The sequence below is a fragment of the Musca autumnalis genome, unplaced genomic scaffold, assembly GCF_047663935.1.
Source record: "Musca autumnalis isolate F117 unplaced genomic scaffold, ASM4766393v1 scaffold_3, whole genome shotgun sequence".
Taxonomy (NCBI): domain Eukaryota; kingdom Metazoa; phylum Arthropoda; class Insecta; order Diptera; family Muscidae; genus Musca; species Musca autumnalis.
The window spans coordinates 199,085,000-199,105,797 of NW_027411866.1; the positions used below are offsets into that span (position 1 = coordinate 199,085,000).

The following is a 20,798-nucleotide window of genomic DNA, read 5'->3' on the forward strand; positions in this document are numbered from 1 at the left end:
TTCAGAAGGGTGTTAAGATTATAAAATGTCTCAACAGGAGCTCGCAAGAGTATCTTAAGAAGACCGTTAATGGCTTTAACGACCTTTGGGAGGGGGCAAAAATTGCTGCGGTCTCTGTAGCGGAGATTCCATCTAGGAAGGTATTCCCAGCATGGGTTCCCCCACCTCCCGTCGACAAGGAACTTCTGCTGAGGATGCTGGAGCTCCAGAACCCAGGTCTCCTTACTAAGGACTGGACTGTCATAAGTCTAACCCTTTGTAAGGAGAATGGAGGGATGAACGTAAAGATGGCGGTATACTCCTCAGGAGAGGAGTACCTCAAGGTTCGTGAGGGAAAACTGAATTTTGGCTCAGGATGGGTTCGGTTTCGACTGAGTCCACCTCGCGAAACTCAGTAGGAGTAGGTAGGCGGCAGGTGCTACGCAATTTGCAGATTAATCTGCTGCCGCCGAACTACTCATGTCCCTCACGAACTCAGATGTGGACATTGTTCTAGTCCAGGAACCTTATATATGCAAAAATAAGGTCTCTGGACTGAACAATGCCAACTTCGAGGTCTTCGCATCGTCCGAGGGGGACAAGGTGAGGACCTGTGTGGTAGGTAGGAAGAACCTTAATCTAATCTTTCTATCTAATTATATCAATGGAGACATGTGCACGGTGCGACTGGAGAACGGCAGAGAGAAGGCCACTCTCCTGTCCTCAATCTACATGCCATATGAGGACCCTGATCCACCAAATCAGGGGGTACACAGGCTGCTAAGGGAGAAAATGTTTGAACTTTTGTGGGGAAGATACCGGAAGGAGTGGACCGATATGGTCCATCTTCGAACTTAAACTAAGTTTGGACAAAATATTACGAATACCAAATTTTGGATCGTTATTTAGCCGTTATCACTCATATGGGCACCTCCCCACAGTTTTATCCGAAAATTTTTTGAGTTGCTATCAAGGATTTTTTAATTTTTCCTCACACATCTCCTAAATCTGTTAGAAGGTAAATTAATGCTAGGAGCACCAACAGAAAAGCTCTAATTGACAACTCCCGAAACAAAAAAAGGAAATATTTTTTGTCCTGCGCAGCCTCGACTTTGACCCTACATATATGAAATGATTGTCGATACATGCAATAAAGTCCTTAACCAGCATCCTCATACAATTTCAGGCAGGCGCTCACTACCTGGACGGCTCATTCTTCTAGCTTCGTCAGCACTATCGTGTAAGACACACTTCATCCGGAACAAGCATTGATACAAGGAATTGAGGTCAACCTCACCGGTAATCTTAGGGCATAGAGCTGCGTCTTTACTATCAGAATTGAGTCGTCACTGCTCACTACCGCATACGATATGTGACTGGCAAATGGGTGGACAAAAATATTGTGTTCTGCAGGCTCTGTGAAGACAATGAAGAAACCTAAACGATTGAGTATCATTTTCGACCGTGCCATAGTCTTATAAACAAATAGAACAGGTTATTTGGTGTCCATTAGATCGAATCTCTTTATTAATTCTTTTCCATAGAACCCCTGTGACCGTGTTTAAATATTGTAGAAACCTCTTCACCACCCTTCGCTGACCTTTGATCTCTACAGTACTCATCTTTCTTATCCACCTCTTTCCTTCCCTCTTTTTATATATTTTCATCATGAATAGAATTGGCCGCTGACCATCTTGTGAAGTAGCTGCCTACAACAATGTCAGCTGGACATCCTATAACCTAGCATAATCCAAAATATTTTCATCCTATATATTTATGGGGTTTTGTAGTTTCTGCGGTAGCCAGACAATTGGTGTATAATTGTGGTTTTGGCTCTATTACGTTCGGGAGCTTCAGCACCTAAAGTTCTACTAATTCGTCAGCGTCAGACGGAATAGTTTACATGTAACTAGAAGGACTTTGTGGAGCGTGTGGATATATTTTAAATAAAATGGCGTAGGATTCATTGGGTATGGTGTAGGATTCATTGGGTTAGTTAGTGTGACTGCAGGCTTGGTGAAAAGTATAAACTGCCGAACCTGCAATAAGTGCATAATAGTTAGATTTAGAAAAAGTTATGGACAACGATAAACATTCCCGTTGGCAGAACTGTAGATGAGGAAGGGGACGATCAGCCCGCGATCTCAAAGACAAACAAGTGGAGTAGAGAAACTCTCAATCTTCCAAACAATATTGTTCCAAATGACCATACAAATGTCTTTTAGGGGATCCTTGGTATAACAAATGGATAGAATATAGATTATTCTCTGTAGAATATAAGGTCCTTTAGGACATCCTTGTTATAATAAAGGATCCTATGGCATATCTTTTGCGTTATAAAATGTTTTTTAGGGGATACTTAAGATAGCAAAGTGTCCTATAGAGCGTCTTAGATATAACAAAGGCTGCTATAAGGCATCCTTGGTATATTAAAGTGTCCTACAGAGCATGCTCGGTATAACAAGGGGTACTATAGAGCATCCGTTGAATGACAAAGGGTCCTATAGGGTATACTACGTAATATATTAAAGGGTCTTGTAGAACATTTATGTTATAACAAAGTGTCCTATAGAGTATCCTCTGCGTTATAAAGGGTTTTAGAGCATCTTTGGTATAGCACAGGGTCGTATACAGAATATTTGGTATATAAAAGGGGCCTTTGTGGATTCCTTGGCATAACAAAGGATTTTATAGGGTATTCTTGTTATACCAAAGGCTCCTATAGAGCGACCTTTTTTGTAACAAATGGTCCTATAGAATATCCATTGTATAATACGGGGTCCTTTAGAGCACCCTTGGTACAGCAAAGGGGACATTCAGGGCATCTTTGGCGTAACAAATAGCCTTATGGGATCCTCTTTATATAATAAAGGATTCTTTAGGGTATAGGGTATTCCTTATATAACAGAGGGTTCTTAGGTTAGGACCAAATGGCCCTATAGAGGATCATTATTATAACAAATGGTCCTATAGGATACCCATTGTATTATAAAGGGTCATATTTATTTATTTATTTCATATAATGCAATTTTAAGCCCAATGGCCGATTACAATTAAATTGCAGATTGAACTACTCCATGATGATAATTATAAGAATATTAATATCTTAAATATCATATAGAGCATCTTTGTTATGAGAAAGGGTCCTATATGCATACAAATGCCATATTTCGAATTACAAATTAAATAATTCGATTTACAAATGACGGTCATCATTTAATGATCATCTGCTGTTATATTAAGCGGTTTTCTGATCAGACTCTGTGATCGTTACTGAAAAGTCCATATAGTCTCTAACAAAATAACCTTCTACTATTCCTGAATTCTGGCCTCCCATCGAAAAAAACTTCTCAGCGACCTTAGGTAAACATTTGGTCCTGGATTAGAAGAACTTTAAAAATGACTCCCTGTTCCAATAGAAGACTTCTTGGCCTTCCAAAATAAGGAGTTTTGATCTTCTATTAGAAAACTGTTTGGTCTTAGGATACTACCTTGCCTCCTTTTAGAAAAAGAAATTCTTGACTAGTCGATCGATTCATTGAATTACTGCTTGGCCTTTTATATCATGATGTTTTAGTCTTTAATATTAAGATTTCTTCTGGTCGCAACTTCAGGTCTCCAAAGAATTGAAGACTTTCTAGTATTATAAAAGAAAATGTTACGCACTTTCACTAATAGAACTTCTAGTGGACCTTTATTAAGACCTCGTTCTTTACCATTTTGTCTTCTATAGGATGAAAGTACGGTCATCAATTAGATGGCCTTCTGGTGTTTCATTAGACGGGTCAATTCTATGGCTTTTAATGAAATGTCCATATCGTTTCACAAAGGCGGTTTTCTGTTCTGCTCTCCAATTATAAAAATTTAGAAGAGCTATAAAAATAACTCGCTCTTCCATTAAAGGACTTTCTAGTCTTCCATTCGGAGGTCTCCTGTTATTGTTATTGTTAGAAGTGCTCATGGAAACAAAAATATTTTCATTAATCCGAAAGGTCTTCCTTCCTTAATTTTAAGATTTCTAGTCTTCCATTATTGTTCAATTCTATTATTCCTCTATAAAAAATAGATCTCGTGGTTTTCTTTTGGAAAAGTCATTTTTTGACGTATATTTGTAGGCGTCATGGTAAACAAAAATCTTTTCCAAAATGTTCTTGTATATCATTTCACTAAATGACATTTAGGGATTCTATTTTGAGACGATCTAGTCTCTTACAATGATAAAGCTATCTTATATTCCTTTACAAGGACTTTTGCTCTTCCATTAGGAAATAATATGGACAGCCTTTAATGAAAAAAATGTCTATTTCCATTTATTTATTTCTTTTATAGAATGCAATTTAATAAACCTCCTGTCTACCAGTACAAAAGCTTCTATTAAGGCATCATCTATTCGAAAACCCATACGTATATATTCACATACACATCCCCGAAGGGACGCGGTAGACTTCTCGCATTCAGACATTCTTATGTTCCATTTAAAGATCAAGCCGTCTATTATGGGTCTATACTGGACACCTTTCTGTACAACTCTACAGTCGTTTTTATACCCTCAGCCTTTAGGCTAGAAAGGGTATGTACACTTTCACACGGGTAAAATGTACCTCATCGAAATAATGGTTTTAGACCCTAAGTATGTTTAGACGAAATGTGTTTCAGACAATTTGGAGTTGATTTAGCAATGTCCGTCTGTCTGTCTGGCTGGCTGGCTGGTGCGCACGATAACTCTCGAACGGATGAACCGATTCGGTTAAAATTTTGGCTTTCGTAATATTTTGTCCAAACTTAGTTTAAGTTCGAAGATGAGCTATAACGGTTCACTCCTTCCGGTACCTCCCCCACAAAAGTTCCAAAATGTTCGGAAATTTTGTGGGCATGATAACTCTTGAAGGGTGTAAACGATTTGGTCCATACTTTCTGCCAGACTTAGATGAGGTTCCAATATGGACTCAATCGGCCCACTCCTTCGGGTACCACCCACACAAAATTGCAGATAAGTTCAGTTTAGGACCTGCTCTCGAATCGCTTTGATTTTTGTTGCAACAACTTGTATTCACTTCCCCCCATACGACGGTACAAGTTTCATCTGGCGCAAGTCCATACTTCCTGAGAAAATGACCGGAAAGGTGAAAAAAGCCCATATGACACCTTGTGTAGTGGTTGGAGCGCAGGATAACTCTCGAACGGATCTGTCGATTCGGTCCAAAATTTGGCCTTCGTAATATTTTATCAAAACATAGTTTAAATTTGAAGATGGGCTATATCGGTCCACTCCTTCAGATACCTCCCCCACAAAACTTAAAAAATGTTCGGAAAAATTTTGCGCACGATAACTCTTGAAGGGAGTGACCGATGTAATCTATACTTTGCACATCCTAATATATCTACCAGAAATATATCAGGTTCGAATATGGACTATATTTGTCTACTCCTTCTGGTGCCTCTTACACAAAATTTCGAACAAGTTCACTTTAAGACCTGCTCTCGAATCACTTTGATTTTTGTTAAAGCGATTTGCATTCGCTGCCTCCATTACGACGGTATAAGTTTTTTTCAGGGGCAAGTCCATATTTCTTGGGAAAACAGCCCGAAAGGTGTAAAAACCCACTTTGTCACCATATGTGGCTGTAGGAGAGCACGATAACTCTCGAACAGTTCAACCGATTTGGTCCAACATTTGGTCTTCGTCATATTATATCCAAACTTAGTTTCATGGCAATACCCGTCCACAACTTTCGGTACTTCTCCCCAATGTTTAAAAAATGTCACTAAAATGCTAGGACGATATCACTTGAATGGGGCAACCAATTAGGTCCAAACTTTGGATCTCCTAATATTTTATCAAAATTTAGTTTAACTTCTAAAATGGCCAATATCGGTCCTCCCTAAGGGTACCTGCCCTACAAAAGTTCAACATTTGTGTATTAGTGCAGTTAATTCCTAATCCACGTTTTTGTCGGCAAGTTCAAATGTCTAAAAAGGCTACAAAATTCTGAAGAGACCTTAAATACATTCGATCTTCCCGGAGGTGAAAGTTTCGCTTCACATTGGCTGAGGGTATATATCTGTCGGCAAAACCGACTGACACTTTTTTACTTGTTCGTTTTTTCTTCTATTCATGGATAGATAAACCAAAGCAACGACTAGACTTTAAATCATTACAAAACTACTTTCCATTAAATCCTCCCCATTAAAGAAATATACAAATGCCTGAAAAAAAAGACACTAAACTTACATCAGTTAAACGATCCTTGTGATCATTATTGCTGCTGTTGCCGCTGCTGTTGACGACACCAACAGATGACATCATATCTTTGTGCTGTTGTTGCTGTTGGTGATGATGTTGAAGTTGCTGCTGCTGATGTTGATGGTGAAGATGTTGTGCATGAAGTGAATGTTGATGGTGATGATGCTGTTGCTGATGTTGTTGTTGATGATGGTGCTGCTGATGTTGTTGCTGCTGCTGATGATGATGTTGCTGTTGAAGCTGCTGATGTTGTTGTTGCAATTGTTGCTGCTGCTGTAATTGTTGTTGCAATTGTTGCTGATGATGATGTTGCAACGGTGTATGGTGGGGATGTTGATGTTTACCACCCGGCGGCGGTGGACCACCCATTAATGGACCCATATTTGATCCACCACTTGTTGAATGTTGTTGTGAATGGGGACTGGAAACTCCTGTCATATGGTGTGGCAACATATGATGTCCATGAGGATGACCATGTGGTGGTGGTGGCGGAGGTTGCACACCTGGATGATGATGGTGATGTAAATCTTTTTGATTTATTGCCCCAATGGTATTGGCCACCGTTGGTACCGGTGGTGGCGGTGCTTGTTGTCCCGTTGCTGCAGCATTTGATGCCGGGGTTGTGGAAGCAGCTGAATGCGGCGTCTGTTGTGAAACGACATTGCCAGCAGTTGTTGGTGTTGCAGCCATATTTGTTATAAATTCATTACTACTATTATTGTGCATCTTTTGATCCATTATGTGTGCGTTTGATTTCTAAGAAAAAGGAGAAGAAATTTTCATTAGTAAGGATCTCTGAACTTGTAATAAAGAAATTACAAAAGGGGCATCCAGTGGCCAGCATTTTAGTTTATTTTCCTTTTGATTTTGGACACCCCAATTGCTTGGATTACTTACATTAAATGCTCCTGGTACACTACTGCCAGCCAACGAAGACATTGACTTAAAGGAAGGTGGCCCTAGACCAGGATGTGGATGTATACTATTTGATTTATTGTTATCACTTGCGGCCTGAGGCGGCAGATTCGGATGCATGATCATTGATGTTGGATATGGATGCAACGGTTGTGATAATGGTGCTGTACTGGCAGTTAATTTATCCATTGAATTGCCAGTTGGTGCAGAGGAAGAAGAGGCGGAGGAGTTTGTTGACGATTGATTGTTGGAACTGGCCGCCCCTATGGAAGGGCTTACCATATTTGGTGTTAAAGGAGTTGTGATACCGGAACCAACACCACCCACCACAGATGACGTTGATGATGGTGATGCAGTTGAAGGTGTCGACGCCAACATTGGCCCCATCATATGAGACTGGCTACCAGTTGCCGTTGACGATGCATTAGCTGCTGTTGCCGCCGCCAAAGATTTTGTGCTTTTATCATTTGTGTTGACTTTAGAAGTCGCCGCTGTAGTATCCATTAAATTTGTGGCATTGGAATTTGGTAATGAAGGAGCTGTTGGTGTTGCACCAATTGCTCCACTCTGTGTTTGGGTGGCTGAGCCTAAAACTGCAGGTGATGATTGTGGCTGCCCTACTTCTGCAGCTGTACCATCACATGTATCCATCATAATACTGCTATCGTTGCCATTTTCTGTGGCCGAGGTTTTGTCATCTTCACCGGTGTCAGGACCAGTGCTACCATTGTGTGTACTAAACGCTGATGATGTTTGACCACCACCACTACCATCCTTCCAGGATGATATTGTTGTTGTATCCATGGGTATCGGTTGTGTGGGTGAAGCTGATGTTTTTACCAATGCTCCATTATCCGCCGCTGTCGCCGGCGTCGCACCAGTTGGTGTCGTTGGAACTGTCGCTAACGATGTCATATTGACATCTGTGCTAACACTTAAATTATTAACATTATTGTTAATGTTATTGCCGCCACTGTTGTTGTTAATGTTGCTGTTGTTGGTGCTGTTACTACTGCTGCTGTTGCCATTGGTGTTCTGGTTAATCATCATCATGGAATGGTTATTGGCATTCATTGTGGGTATACGAATACTGCTGCTGTTGTTATTATCCTTATGATGACCAACGGTACTGTTCGCTGTCACCGTTGTCGTCATAGGGTTATCTTTTGAAAGATGGTGCTGCTGTTGTTGTTGTTGAAGATGATGATGATTATTGTTGTTGTTATTACTACTGCTGTTGTTATTGTTGTTGTTGTGATTAAGATTTAATGAACCCAAACCAGTGACAACTCCAGCTGTAGTAGCTGTAGCACCACCGCCAATGCCACCATTGTTGGTATTGATATTTCCGCTTCCACCACCCCCACTTCGTATAGGATGCGGTTGTCCTGTGTCAATGATCTTTGGCATTTTGATTTCTTCAATGCTATATGTGCATGTCAGCTCTTCCAACGCTGATAATCGTTTCTCCTTACGTTTTTGGCCCAATTTTATTGCAAACTATTTTCACACACACACGTCGATGTGATGAGGAACATGAAAAGGAAGAAGAAAACAAAAATAAATAAATTATTTCTCAAGTTCAATGTTGCAGCAAACAAATTTTGGGTAATGGGGGTTATGGAAATAGGTCAAAAGTTTATCACCAAAAATATAGTTTCATGGAATCTGCAAAACAAATTATGAAGTCTACCGACAGGATGAAAGGTGGGGCGTACAATATTCAACAGAAACCGTTCCACATATAGGTAGAGGCTACTGTTTTCGTTTGCCTGTGGAAAGTGTATCTAGGCACGACACTTAACCATGCATTTTATTACTCCTCGCTGTTGTCGCATCTCTTTGCTTGTTAAAGAATAGAATGAGGTGACAGTCGTTGGCAGATTGTGATTCACGACGATTCGGATAGTAGATCCAAGGTCATGAAAATTATTAAGATGTTGCAACCAAAGTAGATTTTTGGAAAACAAATCAAAACGATGCGAGTAGGGTCCCTAAAATTTACTTAAACCCCCTAGGCTATTCTTAAGCCCATAAACTAGACATAAGTCTTTAAGTTAGACCTAAGCGCCGAGCGAAAAAAAAATACTTCTCTCTTTTACGACTACTGCCGGAAGTATGTACATACATATTTTGGAGACTATTTGGAATTGAACATGCAGGCGGAACTAGCAAATTTCTCAGAAAGTATGAATTTGCCCCCGAAAAAATTGTGCCGTCTTAACTAGGGTAGCATACACAACATGTTGCCAAAAGGACGGAACCGATATAGTCCATATTCCAACATGATACGTGACAAGATGAAATAATACGATGGACCAATCAGAAACTACCTGCGGAAGTTATCTTGCGGATTTGCCATTTTTGGTGCTGCCAAAGTTTCTTGGAGCTTTTAGGACATTATCTCAGAAATAAGGACTTGCCCCCGGAAAATTGTACCGTCATAAAGAAGGCTACAAGGAAAATTTGCTGAAAGAAATTTCTAAATTATCCGAGTGGAGATCTGAAACTTCACTTCTTCCGAATTTTGTGTGGGAGGTACCCGATCTATGCCTGGAAGTAATAATCCCATATGCAAAGCTATGACCAATTCGCTTAATCCCTTCGAGAGATATCGTACGCACCATTTTAGCGAAAAAATTTTAACTTTTGCGGGGGAGGTGCCGGAAATAGTGGACGGACGGATATGTCCCAACTTCGAACATAAACTAAGTTTGGACAATATATTGCTTTAACAAAGATCCCAAGAAGTACCTTTGGTAAAAATTTCAAAACGATCCAGAACAGCGAACTGCATTCGCGAAATTTCAGATCCTTTGTGGGAAAGGTACCTGAAGTCTTTTGTTTCCTGTAGGGTTTTTGGAGCCGTGCCCCAGAAAAACATTGTACCACTGTACCAGGTGTCGCGAGGACAACTTGCTGCAAAAAAAATTCAAAGCGGTCCGAGACATCTCCCGAAGCAGAGAACCGATGTAGCCCATATTCTATCTAAGTTTGGACTGTATCGGGGGAGTTTGCCATTCTCCTACTAGGCGCGTCTTCCGGTTGGCGGATGGGAAGGTGGTCGCTGCAATGTGTGGAGTCGGAGCCGTCCTTGGGCAACCAAAGCCGGACCCGACCCCGACCCCGCACATCGTGGAGACCCTGGGGGTCTTCGGACCCCTCGTGAACCAAAAATTGGATCGGGGTAGTTTCCTTCAATAAATTAACAAAAATGGGTAGAAAGAACAGCAGAAATAAAGTTACGTTGCAGGGAGTTAATTACCCAGTACCGGCGGCAAGCGTTGGTGTGACCACAAGCCATGTGCCGTCGAAATCAAGCGATTGTGATCCGGCTGTGTTAGGTGTGGATGCCTTGGCACCTACAGCTGTACCTGTTACAAGTGCATCAATTCCAACCCCCAAAGTAGATGACGACCCGGCAATTCAAACGGAACATGATTTAGCCAGGGCTGATGAAAAAGCCAGTCTACGGCAGACAGGAACGCAGTAGTGGACGGGGACGACCTTCACGGGACCCTCAGAACTATTCATGACAGTTTAGAGAGGCAAAGTAGGGAGCTCCTCGACCAGCTGGATAGGCTTGTACCGGATGAGCATTGTGAGGACACACTCCAGGAGGAATTGTTACACAATCTGACCCTGACTGACGATGAGCTGGACACCACGGTGATCCCGGCCAAGTCTACACAGGAAGATTGCTGTGACTCTAACAAAGGGAGTGCGAGCCCTGATACCCAACCGGATGCAAGTCTGATTCCGACTGGTCCTGTGTCAGCACTTGCCGACAATAGGCTTCAAAGGCAGACTGCAACTGAAACGATGTCCGACGACGGGGAATCTAACGAGACCCTGACAACGGGCAGCGACTCAAAGGTTGCATCTGCACGAGAAGCATCTGATGCGAAGCACTATAAACGTGCCGTATCCTATCTCCGCAAGTTCGTATGGAGAGATGCGAACATGCATTCGGAGAGGGAGGTCCACCTCATCAGGGGTAAGCTAAAATTCATAAGGAAGTTCGAGAGAACTTACCCGCGTGAATTTCATCGCGAGCTCCAGGTGGAAAGGATCTTCCTCCCGGATAAAGTAGTGGAGCCGGCTAAGCCTACTGCCTCTGGCAAATGTGCTGCGCCGAAACCTGTTCAGAATCTTAACCCGAACCGACAGGTAAAGGAAAAGGCTAATGAGTGCACCCCCAAACCTACGGTCACCCCTAGTGATGACCGACCGGCAAAGGACTCTGCCTCAAAGCCCGATTCTACTCCGAAAGGCAAGGGTGAAGCGGCTGAAATGCTGGTCTCAATAGGAAGATGGTTAGGCCAGCTAAGGAAACATTGTCTTCTAAAGGAACGAACAATTCCCCGCAGCATAAATCTGTGAAGCGCGTTCGTTCCTCCGAGGGTCTACAGCCTTCACCAAAGAAGATGATGACTTCTCAGCTGGTTGAACCATCAACCTCGTATGCGGCGGCTGTTGAGCGTACAACCAAGGGGAAGCAACTGAGTACAGAGAAGGCATCCAGCTCCTCTGGGAAAGTTAACCCCAAGGCACACGGTCAAGGACGCAAGAAGCCATACAGTAGCCCGGTTACAGTGGCAGATGATAAAGACCTTCATTTGGCAATCATCGACAGAGCTGACCCAAATGGCAGAATCAGCGACAGTCACTGGTTGCTTTTTGAAACTGGTCTTCGGTCTGCCATAGTTTCTGGACCGGAAGATCAGTAAGACCGACAGTTTGGCAGCGCCTTCTTACGAAAGGGTGTCAAGGTTATTAACTGTCTGAACAAGAAGTCACGAGATTTTCTTCTTCGGACAGTTGAGGGCTTTGGCGCTCTGTGGGAAGGAGCTGATCTTGCGGCGGTCTCCCTATCCTATATTCCGTCCAGGAAGATTCTTTCAGCATGGATTCCCCCACCTACTTTGGACAAGGAGCTCCTGCTGAAAATGCTAAGATTGCAAAATCCCAACCTCACTACGTCGGGCTGGACTGTAATAAGTCTAGCACCCTGTAACGAGGATGGTGGTTTGGTTGCAAGAGTGGCGGTTGACCCCCCTGGGGAGTTAAATCATCTTGAAAGATGGGAATATCGCAGAAAAATTCTGTTTGATGGAAAAACAATTCCGACTCCAACTACTATAATAATCACATTCGACAGCCTGCTTGTTTAAGTTGTCTGCTCGCATTGCACAGTTATAGCCAGCTGAGAGTAGGAAGAAGGAGCAAATGCACTTACGATACAGGGAAAAATATAAGTATAACACAGTGGAAAAGAATAAATTCTGTCCGATCGCTGCACTATATTATCCTTGCTCCATCTGTTGGGATGTTACCAGTCGCATCATATATACAGGACAGTGCTTTAACCTAACTTCGAATGCAAGTCGAAGGTTGCTAATGATGCGAATGGAGGTCAAACTATAAGTAATTATTGCTAGGTGAATACCAAGAATTGCAAGTTCAGTCAAAACCTCAAACTATTAAGGGAAATTCGAACTTAACCTTCCTTTTTTCGACAAATTCTTACACTAGAAAAAAATTAAAATAAAAATGGTTTTAAAAAAATCAATTTTACCCACCTCTAAATCCTCGTAAGTTTTAAATTCCAATATTGCAAAGCCATCAATAATTTCCTCCTCCAAGACGGGTGAACGCGGTAATCTTCGCCGCACGGGCGGTGGTGGCCGTGGTATCGGCTTATCACGTGGCAGTAATAAGGTTGACGAGGACGAAGTCGACAATAGGTCTTCGTCCAGTGATTCACCTTCACTATCACTGGGGCTGGCCATAATGCCCGAATGACAATCCGGTGAATGGGGAGGATTTAAAAGTAATGATGCAATACTGTCTGTGGGTGGTAGTAGGGCATTATTGTTGGCGCTACTACTGGAACTTGTTGTAAAAATGCCACTAGAATTGTTGCTATCTTCGCCCATGCTGTTAGCACTGCTGGCCTGATAGAGATGTTGATTATTGGTGCCGGTAGTGGTGGCAGTGATGCCTGACGCTCCCACCGGCGTCGCTGCCGCCGACCCCGCTGATGTTTGTGTTGTATTGGTGGAAGCAATACCTGACGATGAGGATGATGAAGATGACGAGGACGATGATGAGGAAGAGGATGATAGTGTCGTAGTACCACCACCAACACCAGCCATAACATTGTTGGCGTTGTTGACATTGTTGCTGTTGTTGGCGCTGTTGATATTTGTGGCCACCGTTGTATTTATAATGGCATTAGGAAATTGTGTGTTGTTCGGATTTGTGGAATTGTTGTTGTTGCTGCCATTATTGTTGCTGTTGTTATTACTACTACTATTATTATTACTGTTGTTGTTGTTGGAGTTGGTGTTGACATTAGCAGCCGAGCTGTTGTTGTTGCTATTCGCTGTTGTATTAGTCGCACTGCGATTATCACGTTCAGCCTGTAGCCTTAGTGCCCGTTCACGTCTCCGTTTCTGCTGCCTTTGCTGTTTTGCATTTAGGGAGGAGGAAGAATTGGAATTACTGCTGACATTGCCATTATTGTTGGTATTGGAAGTGTAACCATTTGTTGCCGAATTTGCGGCAGCTGCCGCTGCTGCTGCAGCAACAATTGAAAGCTCTGTATCGGAATCAAAATCACTATTGCTGGGTCCAGGGGCTAGGGTGGCAGGTGTTGAGGAACCGGAAACATTGTTGACAAAGAAGTTTGGCCCCACCGCTGATGCAGCAGCATTTGGACCTGCAGAAGCACCAGCAGTTGGAACATTACCACTGCCACCCATTAATTGGAGATTCGAGGGGTTGGTCGATGAATTGGAATTGATTAGATTTCCTGTTGATCCTCCTCCAATGAGGATGCCATTGCCGTCATTATTACTGCCACCAGTATTCATGGCGTTTTGTGCTGTTGGTGGGGGTAAATGTAGTTGATCGCCACCTATTGATGGCGGTTGGCCACCAATGACTCCCGCACCACCACTAACACCTCGAGAGATTAGGCCACTTGCACTATTACCTCCGATAATGTTGCCACCGACCGCATTGTGTTGCTGCTGCTGTTGCTGGTGTTGTTGTTGAGCAGCAGCCACTGCCAAGTTGTGAGAATTCGGTGGTAAATGATTGGACCCAGGCGGCTTTTGATCTTTTTGGCTGCTACTGCTGTCCATAACGGGATGATGTGCAATGAAGATTTAAGGTTGTTTATTGCTTTTGAAACAAGACAACATGATAGGTCATTAGATGGAGACCCAGTTTTTCAAATTATTTGTCTGAAGATTGTTGTTGTTGTAACTGCGGAAAATGATGGCAATCCTAAGCCCAAAAGCACACACAAAAAGGGCAGCCCGGGGGGATTCGGGGGTCGGGTCGCCGTCGTCGTAGTTATGGTATGAAGGAAGATGCAACGAAGCAAAAGGTAATGAGGAAGTAGACAATCTCAAGTAGACAACTACGACAACGATGCCAACGACAACAACAATGTTGGTCGTCTTTTCTCTGCTGTTGTTGTTGTTGTAAGTGTGTTTTTGATATACTTAGCTCTTGGGTTCTGGCTGGCTAGCAGGAGGAAGGGGAACTGGTGGTGTTGCTTGCTACTTGGGCCACTGAAGGCAAAACGGAAGAACTCCACTCGAGAATAAGGCAAAAAATCGATAAATATTCCCGTCGTGCCACCTTTGTCGTCGAGCCCCGTTGCTGTTGTTTGCTGCTGTCTTGATAATTTTTTTATTGTTGTAGCCGCTAATTCTTGTGGGTTTTCTTCTTGCTGTCAGATTTTTGCTAATACTAAAAGACGAAGACGAGTAGTAATGTCGAATGTCGTTCTATGTAGCCGTTGATGATGACGATGTTGATATTGTTGATTTAATTATCCTCCACTCGATGATGGAAAATAGTTTTCAATTTTCTTTTTTGCCAATGTTTTTTTGTTCTATCTTTTTTGATTTACACACGACCACGACACAGTATAATTCAATTCACCACACAAACAATTAATTTTTGTTAATACTTCTGCTGCTTCTTCTTCTTGCTCACTTTTTATTTTCTTTTCAATTTAATCATATTTTCATTTTCATTTGCTTCCTTATTACAACAACTAATTAAAGAAATAAAAAAGACACACAAAAGAACAAGCACTGGTTTTAGTAAACTTTTTTCTTCTTCTTTTTTTGCTTAATTTATTATATTTTTCATGAGTTTTCTTTTATTTTGTCTCTTCCGTTTATTTTTTCATTTTATTCATGTATTTTTTTTTTTTTTGCATTTCTCATCTTTTATTATTGACATAGCCGTTTGTAAGACAGATCCACTAGTTGTCTCTTTCTAACACATCACTAGTTTTTTTCTGTTATTTCTTTCTTGTTTGTTTGCCTACTCTCTCTCATGTCATGTGTAATTGGGAGAGTAGTAAGTTCTCATCTCATGTTTTCCATGTTTTCTGTTATTATTGTTGTTGTTATTGTGCCGATGCTAAATGGTGGTGTTATTATTGTATACTAACATTCTCTCTATCTCTCTATTCTAACCATCATAATAGTATGAAAATGGAAAATAGGAAACATACAAAAAAACACGAAAAACATCAAAAAGCCCGGTATGGTGTCAAAAAGTTGCCACTAACAAGTCAAACGCCACCACAGAGAACAGAGAGGAGAGTGAACTATTGCGAGTTGCCATCTCACTGTAGTAATTGGAATATTTATGTTGTGCAGGCCAGGGATGGAAAATTCAGTACAATAGTACTTTTTTCAGTACCATTTCACTATAAAAAGTACTGAAGTACCCCCGCGGCCAATTCAGTACCATTTCCATACTCTAGTCTAGAAAAATTGTATTTGGAACTAAAAATGCAAAAATTAAAAATTAAAATTTCTAGAAATTTTATAAATCTGGATATATGGGAATATACCAAAATATGAACCTATGCTGATCATTTTCATCGTGGAGCTCTTCCACCCTTTGAGAATCCGTAATATTAAGTTAAAGTCACTACGGTAGACTAATCATTTAAAAGATTCACATCGAGCGGTATCGAAGTACATTCCAATATGAGAATCTGCAATACCTCTTTTATGGGGGCTATACATATTAGTGCTGGAAAACTATCGACAGTCTAACTATCGTTTTGATTACTGACGAAAAACAAAGTTTACATTGGCCACCAAAACATTTTTTGGACTATCTGTCACGAATTATTTAAAAAGAAAATCATTTGTTCAGAGTTCAATATAAATAAGGGTTTACGACAGCGATCAAAACGATAGTCTCACTATCGATAGTTTGCCAGCTCCAGGCTATTTAAAACGAAAACAAAGTATCAAATTTCAGTAATTTCGATGCGATACTGAGGCTAAATCTTTTAAAATACCGTTCTATTAGAGCGATATCAGAACGTTTACCCGCACTGACAAATTTCTGGGGGAGAGTTTTGTGGCCCCAAGACAAAATACTAAATTTCAACAAATTTGGTATGATAATGTGGCTCAAACCTTCAAAATACCGAAAATCGGGAGGTACCGTTGTATGGGAGCTATATCAAAACGTGAACCGATAGAGCCCATTTGTAATACCAAACTTCCTAGGAGAAATTAAAGCTTCTGTACCAAATAAAAAAGCTCCATATTAAATATTGAGAGCTGTATATGGAATTCAAAAGACGGACGGACCTGGTTATATACTTTATAGGGTCTCCCACGAATATTTCGATGTGTTACAAACAGAATGACAAAGTTAATTATACCCTCCAGTATGGTATACAAAAATATACCATTTTGGAACATTCTTCTGATTTCATAGATTTAAGCCTTAGTTGTTCTTTTTTACTGAATAAAATTTTTTTATTTTTTTTCCTTAAAAATAATAAAAAGTACCTTTTCATTGAAAAAAGTACCATCTTAGTACTTTTTGAAATTTTCATTTTTCCATCCCTGGTGCAGGCAGGCAGTGTGTGAGTTTGTGTGGTTTTTTGTTGCATACTTTGAAAGAAGGAAGCAAAATAATATGTATGCCAAATGAGAGTGGTGATTGAAAGATGGATGTCGCTATTGTTGTTGTTGTTATTGTTCATTTGTTGTTGTTTTGTTTCAGAAAATGGGATAGATTCCCAATTGGGGGTTCTTTCTTTATAATTCACTTATGAAAGTTCGTGTTGTATATGTTTTTTATGATTTAAAATTTTAAATTTTTATCGCCCGTGACCTTGGAAGAATACAACAAATATGAAATTCTGCTTAAAGTCGATGCTGATAACACATACATATTAATTTAGACACATTTTTTAGGAAAAAAATAAATTTTACGTTTGGAGATAAACTGAAAAAATTATAAAAAATGTAAGCCCAAACATTTGGTCGATACTTTATTAATGAATATTGTGGAATACGTTAAATGCCCCAAAGAGATTATAATTTCATAGTCTTCCGCTTTGTAAACAGGTGCAAAGCTCGGTAAAGTTTACGCACCTTTTGATCCTTTATTTATCTACCTGATGTAGGGAGGGACATTCAACATAACAATAGAAGATTACAAGATTGGAAATCATCACTGCACAATGCCGACCTCATCTAAATACCCATATACTCGACATCAGAGCGATTAAAATAAATCGTCGGCCCTTATCACATTTATGTACCTACTTGCAATTAGTTGAGAAGTTGCAACAATTATATTGAGTCAATAATAATTAGCAAGAGTACATGTAAAGAAATTCTATATATCTTCACAGATAGGTGAACAGATTCGAAAGCATTTTTTAACGCCCCAGCTTTTTTCGGTCGACAGAACATATGTTATGGACGGATATAATTAACAAGCTACTGTGAAGGCTATTATCGATAGTTCAGAAAGAACTTTAATCGACTATATAGGCTTGTACGAATCGATAAAAATCTGATCATAGCCTAGGGTAAAATGTTACTACTGTTTTTTCTTTTACCAACGGACAAAATTTGATGTTTTGTGAGAAAAATATACAGAAAATGTCTAAAAATTTACAATTACGATCCAGGGGGCACGCACTCCAGGCTACGTCGGTGCAATAGGAAACAATTCACAAGCCAGTTGATGCAACATCCAAAAATAAAAACAAACCTCCGACGACCACAAATCTTCTAGCAAGGTCACCTCAACAACTATGGTTTGTATGTGATAATACAAATTCCTTCAGAGGAAAAATGCAACTGAGGTATTGACACTTTATGGAAAGTCACATGGCGATACAGGCAACATCCGGTTCATCAGATAAATGCTGACGTCAGATGCAAAAGGGGATGCACCAGTAGCCGATGCTTGAAATGACATCAGTGTTAAGAAATTGAGGGATAGGTACAAAACATTTCTGGTTTTTGCAAATTTGCCCACCGAAAAGTAGTTTTCTAAGATACGAAACAAAGTTCCCGAAAAAGTTCAAAAGACTCCTACCTAAAAGCGAAATCCAAGAGGACTGAATTTTTCAACGAAGAAAAAGAATTCAGAAATGGAAAAACCACCCGACTTAGTCTTAAAGTCATGATGAGTGTTCGCTCTTCGAACATCCCTCTCCTAGATAGCGAAACCCTCAGCATGCTTTGCAAAGGTCACTACATGAAAATTTACCTCAAAAGCGGAAAAACTTGGGCAAGTAGATGCCATCGACTGAGATTATTTCAAACGGGAAATTTTATTATTTAAAGTTTATTATTGATCTACAAAGATGAATCTAACTGACAGACAGTTCGGTAGTGCCTTCCTCACAGGGGTTTCAAGGACAAGAGGCTGTCACAACATGCTCATCATGTGGTACAAGTTGAGGCGGTAAATTGTCAACGGCTTCAACAACAGGAACTACATTGGAACAAAAGGATATTTTTGAGATTGTATATTGAATATCCAGAAACTTTCAACTGTACAACAAAATTTGAAGACCTTCAGAATTTGTTTAAGAATTTACACTCATCGCAACTTCCATACATAGAAAATCTGTTGTAGGACTATGCAATGTCGAAGTTCTATCAATAGAATGTATTCATCAGAACTCGAGATAGAATACTTCTGCCCCAAAAAACCTCCTACAGACCATGTTAATGGTCATAACAGAGAAGTAACACGGAAATTTAGCCACATTCTGTCACATAAATAATTCCAGACTATCCTCAATAAGTAATTTTTAGAAATTTAAAACTCCCATCCCTGTTTGTCAATAACACATTTAGTCTGTTCCAGAACTACAATAATCTAATAATTTGTACTATTTTTTCCGATAACATAAAGGAAAAAATGTTATCGTAGTAAAAAAATAGTAGCTTCTTGCAGTTTCTGGAACACAGCATGTGCAATATTTTTAAGGTGATCCTGTGCGAACAATTCGAACTGAGGATTTTTTGAAAGTACAGACGCAATCGACAAGAATCCCAAGTTGGGTTTTGTTGTGTCAGATCCAATTCGGATTTTATGGCCCCATCTAAAGATAGTTAAATATTGAGTTTTTCAAGAAATTCGGGGCTATATCTCTGATACCAATGCGAATCTTCTTCTGACCTCTGAACAAATTTGTAGATAAGGACAAGAATAAAATATTTGGAGAAATAATGAACTCGCAAAACTACATTTATTGCCTCAAATTTCAAAATATATGCAAAAATTCCACAATTTTTATACATTTCGCACCGTATCTCCAAAATCGTTATTTTTTTCTGAATATTTACTTTTGAAAAAATATTCCGTGGAATGTAATACACAACTCTTCAGAACATGTCATTGTGGTAAAATGCCTCTTTGCCGCACAATGGTTCAGGAATCGATTTTGCTGGCCAAAAATCAAAATTTTGTTTTGTCAAAGATATTTAATTTCTATATGGGACTCGATAGTAAACATATTGAAACTAAGGAAACCAAAAAATTAGGCCCAAATATTGGAAGGTGTGGGCGTGGCGTGCCCCATAAATACGAGCATTTTCCCCATTTTTGGGAAATACGTCATTTTTGCAAATTTTTGGAGAAAGACGAAGCTATTCCTCTGAAACTAGAACAGTTATTGTGTTCATTGTTTTTTTGTAAGGAAGGTAGGATTGTGGCCTTTAAAAATCGTTTTAGTAAATTACCGTAGCGTTTACACAACATGATCTATTTTAGTTTTCCTCGGGTACTAAATTTTATGAAATTCCAAATTTAGTGGACTAGAACTTTTGTGGAACAACATGGAACATAGTTCTGTTTTCACAGAAAGTTGCCCGAAAGTCTCCTCTTCCAGCCCATATATACTTTTGTACCCGTCCCGTTCCGTCCGTTTAACACTTTTTTCAATTTATTGAAATTACATGGGTAAAAATGTGTGTTTTTCTATACTGTTTCCATATGAATTACAGTTTTTTGACAAAAATTACAACTTTTTTGAGTATATGAGTTTTTATACGAGTTATATAAGTTTTATTAAAACTCAAGGAGAATTTTTTTAATTTTTGAAAAAATTTAATTTTTGTTTTTTTTTTGTAAAATTTTTTTTTTTACAAATTGTTGAAAAAAAATTTGTTTCGACATTTTTTCGAATTTTTTTTTAGTTTTTTGGTAATTATTTTGTTTATTTTTTGGTGTTTGGCCATCTTTAAGACATAGGAAGATATAAAAACCACAAAAACACTCATATTTTGATGAAAAATAGTTAAAAAACTCAAAAGTTTAACTTTGACCTTGAATTTCTCTGCAA

General features: G+C 39.9%; 1 protein-coding gene across 2 annotated transcripts in view; it reads right to left on the reverse strand.

The window, feature by feature from the left end:
* Nucleotides 1-20,798, reverse strand: part of tay (tay bridge kinase) — a 170,595-nt gene that overhangs the window by 142,916 nt on the left and 6,881 nt on the right. For both annotated transcript variants that reach the window (XM_073976237.1, XM_073976236.1), the window contains exons 2-4: nucleotides 12,721-15,215; nucleotides 7,121-8,638; nucleotides 6,212-6,979 (exon numbers count right to left, since the gene is read on the reverse strand). In XM_073976237.1, coding sequence (XP_073832338.1) covers nucleotides 6,212-6,979; nucleotides 7,121-8,638; nucleotides 12,721-14,289 — 3,855 coding nt within the window. In that variant the 5' untranslated portion in view covers nucleotides 14,290-15,215. The remainder of the gene's footprint in view (nucleotides 1-6,211; nucleotides 6,980-7,120; nucleotides 8,639-12,720; nucleotides 15,216-20,798) is intronic.